The following is a 6,374-nucleotide window of genomic DNA, read 5'->3' on the forward strand; positions in this document are numbered from 1 at the left end:
CCTTTGCGGGAAGAGCGGAATTGTTTGTGTGTGTGTGAGTGAGTGAGTGAGTGAGAGGGGCGGCATAGCTACCCGGTTTGGTTGGTTGCGAGGCAGCTGGTGGTGCTGCTGTGCCGTGGTGGTGTGGTCTCGAATGTGGTTGTGGTTGTGGTTACTGGGGTACGGCCGCGAGGGTTTGGTTGCCGCCGGTGTGACGTGGAATGCGTGCACGAGTCTTGGCGTGGTTGTTTGTCGACACACAGATAGATCGATAGGAGGTGTTGGTGCTGTCTGTGGCGCTGATTCATGTCTTTGTCTCCGTCTGCCCGGTTAGTCACGTGACTGCAATTGAAAGTCCTCGCGATTGATTGATTGTTGGATGTCACCGTTACGGCCGTCTGTTGTCACATCATGATGGCGAGGGTGAAATGTTGTGTTGCCGTCGACTATTCCCTTTGCTGTACGGCGCGTTGGTGTGTGTGTGTTGGTGACGTTTTAAATGGACGTGTCGTACTATCATCCATTACGAAGTCGCCAAGAAATGTACGGGCGGGTGGGGTAGGCGACACGCACGGTGGTGTACCTATTTGGCCCTTGATTTGATGATAGCCGTTTCTGCAGTTTGACTGATGATTGATTGGACTGTTGTGCGCACGCACGTCATTCACGGTGCACGTGTGTTCGGTTGAGTACAGTAAGCGTGAGGCTAGACGACGACGGTCGTTGTTTGTTGTTATGGGCGTACACGCGTTTCGTTGGTCTGTGTCCCCCGGTGTGAAATGGCAGGTGTGTCGGTGATGTGATCCGATCCGGCGGCTCTGAGTAACTGTCAATATCGGCGCGGTACACCGGCGTCATGGCAACGTGTCGGTGTTCACACCAGTCGCACTGTGGCACCGTCGGCGCCGCGAACGGTGACGAAAGGCTGACCTTTGATCGGTCGAGTGTCGTGTCTGGGCAGAACGTGTGGAATGAGCAAAACTGTTGGGGACGGAAACAATGGTGGAGGAGGGGAACGGAAAGTAATAAAACAAACAAAATGGAGAAGCAATCACCGGAAAACGAAGCAGGGAAAAACGGAGAGGCGCTGTCTATAGCAACGGAACGTTCCCGTGCATTGCAGCCGCACTGAAAGGCGTTTACGGCGCGGCTGCAGGTGTCGGCCGTGGTGACGGCTGAATTGCATTGCCTTCCCGGATGAAACGTTCGCCGACATGGCTCGGAGGAGGAATCTATGAGAATGCGTTGCCCTTGCCTGCCGTTTCGTGTGCCCTCCTGTTGTGTACGCTGTTGTTGTCCGGTGTAGCGAAGGGTGTGTATGTAGGGGTGTGTGTGTGTTTAGTGGGGAATTGGAAGGTCGATAGCTGCCGTCACGGTCAAGATAACGCAGTCAAAGGTGTCGCGAAAAAGTGTGTTAGCCGTGGTTGGTTGGTTCGTGTGTTTTAAAGAGAATGGACGAGAGAGAGAAAGTAGGTGGAGAGTGCGTTGCGTGTTGCCTAACTGCGTCCGCGAATATGGCAGTAGTTGGTGGTGGGCGTGCCCTTGCATGTGGCCCGGAAGGCGTGTCCGTTTCGCGGTAGTGGCACCGCTGCTGGCATATTCGGGAGATGGGAGGGGCGCGAAAGGAGAAAGGAGACGCGGAGGCTTTTAAAGACGGGGAGGGCGCGTGTGGGTGGCTCGCGCTGCGCTCGGCGGTTGTGTTTGTGCAACAAATGTGTTGCCGGGAGGGGACCGTTGTTGTGGTGCGGTTGTAGCCTCAGACGCGGCCGGCAGTGAACGTGAGACGACGGATGCGGGCCGGGGCGGCGCATGTCGCCGGTGCCATGCCTTTTAAGAGCCGCGTGGTCGGGGGTGTGCGCACCGTGTGTCGTGTTGCGAGACAGCATCATTTGTGCTGCGTGGCGTGGCGTGGCGTGGGGGCGAGGAGAGCGAGCCGCGCGGTGTGCTTGTGCGCCGGAGAATGGCACACTGCGCCTGCCCGTTGAGGAGGCCGATGGCCGTGGTGTGGTGGAAATGGAGCGCGTCGGACGTGCACCAATGAGAAAGAGAAACAAAGCGGCGACAACGAACGAAAGGGGGAGGGAGGCCATTGTGTCACATGCGGCGGTGGGAGGAAAAAAAAAAAAACAAACAAACAAACAAACAAGAAACGAAGACGTAAGAAAGAGGAGAAACAACAAAGAGAATGAGTCGTGCGTTCGCGAGGGGGGGTGCGCGTGTAACCCGGTACGCGCAGTGCCGGAGCCCAACGGCTGTGTCGTCGACGCCAGTGCTTGTCGGCCGAATGGGTGCGGGAATAGAGGCAGCGTCGGCACGGAGAAGCAAGCAAGAAGGAAGGACGCACGCGCGCTGCGGCGTTTGGCGCGGTTTGCGGCTGGCGCCTTTGGTGGCAACGGCCGGGACAAGCAGCGGTGTATGGTGGTGTGCGGGGCGGACAGGGGCGGCGGCGGTGGTGGACTGGGAGGAGGCGAGGCGGCGCCGACGGTGGCGTGTGGTACGGCGAAAACGGGACGGACGGACGGCGGATGTTGGAGAGGCGCCGCGCACGCAGACACATGGAAGGAAGGAAGGAACGAACGCAAGGGAACAAATGGAGGGGGCGAATGTGGAGATGCGGGCAGGCGGTGGTGTTTGTGGGCATGTGGTGGGGAGAAGGGCGGGGGCGGGAGGACAGAGGCGAGGCGACTGCGTGCTTGCTCGCTCGCTCGCGTGTCTTTTGTTTTTGTGTTTGTTTTTCCATCGTTTGGTCGCCTTGGAGCCTGTCGGTCCCGTCCGTGTGTGGCCACGCTTCGGGTGCGTGTATGTTTGTACGTTTCGTTTGTTCGTCTTCTGCAGCAGAGGCGGTGCGCGGCAGTGGGAACGCCTGCCTGGCGGCTGGGACGGCCAGCAAATGCGGTTGGATGGGCGGCCACAGCACCGCACCTGTGCCCAAGGAGGCGACGCTGGCGGCGGGGCCCCCTCGGATGCGGCCGGCTGGGGGCTGTGTGCGCTGCCGCTGCCGCTGCCGCCGCCGCCGCCGCCGCCGCCGCCGCCGCCGCCGCCGCCGCCGCCGCCGGTGCTGGTGCTGGTGCTGGTGCAGCAGCAACAACGACGAACAACGAGTAAGCAAGAAGAGGACGAAGCGGATGGCTGGTGGGTGAGTGCATTTATTTAGGCGGTCGACAAGGCAGTGCGTGATGTGGCGTTGTGACGGGGGTTTGCTCACGTGGCCTCGTTTGTGTTGATGCGCAGGAAGATGAGATGCGGGCAGACGCAGACGCGTACAGAGAGACGAGCCCGGTCTGCAGCAGGATGTGTGGCGCGGCGCGCCGAGTGCAGAGCAGCGCGCGCCGCCTGGGCCGGGCTGGGCCCGCCCGGCGGCGGGCCGCGCTGTTGTCGCGGACGTGAGCGCCCCCTGGCGGGTGGTCGGAGGCGGCGCGGTGGACGTGTGTCCGGTTGGCCAGTGCACATTGCGAGTGGCTGGCTGGCGGTCGGCGGCGAGACGGGAGAGGAGGTATGTGTCGCGGGCGCCTTTGCTGCGCTGCGTCGTTGCGTGCCTGGGCGTGCGCCTGTCGACTGTGTGTGACTGTGTTGGGCGTTGTGCCACGTACGTGTGTGCTCGGCCGAAGGCGTCGGAAGAAAAAGAGAGAGAGAGACGGGCGGGAAAGTGGGTCGGTGTGCGTGCGTCGCCCGTGATGCGATGATGTCGCGTCATGTCATGTCATGTCTTTGCGAAACGGCTGCCGAGAGGTGTGTGGTGGCGAGCGGGAATGTGCGTTTGGTGGTTGCCGGCCGGCCGGCAGTTGTTGGTGGTTCCTCCTGTGTGGTTGTTTGTGCTGCTTTGATGGCAACGTGGAAGGACGCCGGTTTTTCCGTGCCTTGCGTGTGGTTGTGTCGACGGTGACTGGTTGGGGGTGTGCGCCGATGCACGTGCCATGTTGTTATGTTTGGGTCGTGAGTGTGTTTTTGGCTGTGTTGTTGTGTACGGGAAGGGGGAGAGAGGAGGAGGCGGCGGCGGCGGCGGCGGCGGCGGGGGTGATAGTGCGTGCAGTAGTGCCGTTGCGACGGGCGTCGGGTGGAGCCGTGCGTAGTGGCGGAAAGGTGTAGGTTGCGGGAAGCGAGCCCGTCGCGTGTCGTCGTCGACGACGGGGTCGCGTGCGCTGTGAATCGAGAGTGGCGGGAAAGGGGCAGCGTGCCGCTGTGTCGTGGTCGTTAGCAGAGGCCTGTGTGCCTGTCCGTTTGTTTTCTGTCGGACGCTTGGTGCGAGGTGTTTGTTTTGTTTTGTTGCCGCCGCCGCGGTTGTTTTTGTTTGTCGGCTGTGCTGTGTCGGTGGGTCGGCGAGCTGTTTTGCGGTGCGTGAATGTGTTGGTGCAAAAGTGGCGGCGGCGTCATGGCTGCGACCGCGACGAGCCGCGGGCGCGCCATTGATGATGTTGAACACAGAGCGGCTGTGTGCAATGGGAGGCCTTGTGTACGGGTAGCGGTGTTGTCGTACGTGCATCCGGCCCGGTGCGGAAAGCGCCGTTGCGGTTGCGGGTTGCCTCTGGTCGCGACGTGTGGTGCTCGGCTTTGTGGGTTTTTTTGGTGCCCCTTTGGCCGGTGGGTGGTGTTTGTTGTTTGTGTGTGTGTGTGTGTGTGTGTGTGTGTGGTCGGTCTCTTTGGCGCTCGGTATATATCTGCCTCCTGCTCGGTCTTGTTGTCGACGTCGTCTGTAGTTTTTTGCGGCTTGCCGACGACCGACCGACCGAACTACTACCTACCTGTGACAGCTACGTGTGGCGCCCGAAGGTGAACGTAACGTGACCTCGGCGCCCTTAGCCTAACCTAAGATGTCCGGCCGTAAGGTAGGTGCGGCCACCTGACGCCTCACGTCCGAACGCTTAACCTAACTTTGACGCCTAACCTAACTTTAACCCTTAACCTAACCCACGTCCACCTAACGTAACCTAACCTAACCCAAGCGACGCCAACCCTAACCTAAGGTGTTGTACACTGCGAATGTCGAAGGCATGTTATAGTCTTAGGTGGAGAGCACTACACGCAACAAGCGGCTACACGGGTAGCAGGGGTTGTGTGGCGTGGGCTGGGCGGTTTTGTTAGGTTAGATGGCCTTGGGCAAGTACAGAAAGGGGGCAACAGCAGCCTCAACGGGTGCGGGGACCAAGCAGCAATCGGTATCGTTTGTTAATTGTCAACTGTCGAAGCTGCGTTGGTACAGTACCGGAACCGCAAGCGCTGACAGAGAAAGCACCGAAGCTCTGCAATCGTGATAAGGTACAGAAAGCTGGCTGACGCCAGGGATAAATTCTGCCGAAATTGTCACAAAGGTACAGACGGTGTTTTAGAAAGGCTCGATTGCATGCAACCGGTGGTGGTGTGTTCGTCGCTGTTTGAGTAGTAGTTTTGATCCTGTAGTGAAGTAGAGGTGGATGGTTCCTGTGAAATATTGTGGGTGGAGGTTACACCCAACAACCGAGCTAGGTTTAATAATAATTGGCTCCTTTGACCGACCTCCCGACGCAGCAGCATTAGTGGCAGAACAACGGAGAGACGGATTTTGGAAACACATTTCACATACATTTTCCTCAGCATGTTAGGGTCTTAGGTGGAGATTTCAATTTACCCGATATAGACTGGGACACTCAGATGATGTTCAGGACGGGTGGTAGGGGGACAGAGAGCATCGAGTGACATTATACTGAGTGCACTGTCCGAAAATCACCTCGAGCAAAATGAACAGAGAACCGACTCGTGGAGATAACATCGTGGACCTACGGATGACAAACAGACCCGAACGTGTTTCGACTCTGTATGTGCAGAACAGGGACGCAGTGATCATAAGGCCGTTGCAGGGAGGACGGTGTATCTATCTGTTTTGGCTAGCAAGAGTAATAGAAGGCAGATTTGCAGACGACCCGACAGATGAAAAGGCAAATGCCTGTTCCGACACTGACAATGTTGAGTGTTCATGGAGAAAGTGCAAGGCAATGGTAAAAATGCGTTTTTAGACAGGTACGTGCCGAGTGTCGAACTGTGAGGGATGGGAAAAAAAACCCACCGTGGTATACTACAACAACAACGTTAGGAAACTGTTGCGAAAGCAAAGAGAGCTTCACCCAAAGTTTAAACGCAGCCAAAACCTCCGAGACAAACAGAAGCTAAACGATGTCCAAAGTGTGAGCGTAAGGAGGGCTATGCGTGAAGCGTTCAGTGAATTCGAAAGTAGAACAAACCCTATGTACCGACGTTGACAGAAAATGCTAGGACGTTCCGGTCTTGCGTTGAATCAGTAAGTGGCTCGAAACAGCATATCCAGACACTCCGGCATGGTGATGGCATTGAAACAGAGGATGACACGCGTAAAGCTGTGAAATACCTAAACACCTGTTTCCAAAGCTGTTTCACAGAGGACGGAC

The 6,374-nt window shown here is 57.9% G+C and overlaps 1 protein-coding gene across 1 annotated transcript; it reads right to left on the bottom strand.

Annotated features, from left to right (window-relative positions):
- Positions 1-3,679: 3,679 nt before the first annotated feature.
- LOC126220880 (uncharacterized) lies at positions 3,680-4,459 on the bottom strand. The gene has a single exon (XM_049942159.1). The coding sequence runs from the start codon at positions 4,457-4,459 to the stop codon at positions 3,680-3,682; it is 780 nt and encodes a 259-aa protein (XP_049798116.1).
- Between the last annotated feature and the right edge of the window lie 1,915 nt (positions 4,460-6,374).

Source organism: Schistocerca nitens, unplaced genomic scaffold (genome assembly GCF_023898315.1).
Source record: "Schistocerca nitens isolate TAMUIC-IGC-003100 unplaced genomic scaffold, iqSchNite1.1 HiC_scaffold_208, whole genome shotgun sequence".
NCBI lineage: Eukaryota > Metazoa > Arthropoda > Insecta > Orthoptera > Acrididae > Schistocerca > Schistocerca nitens.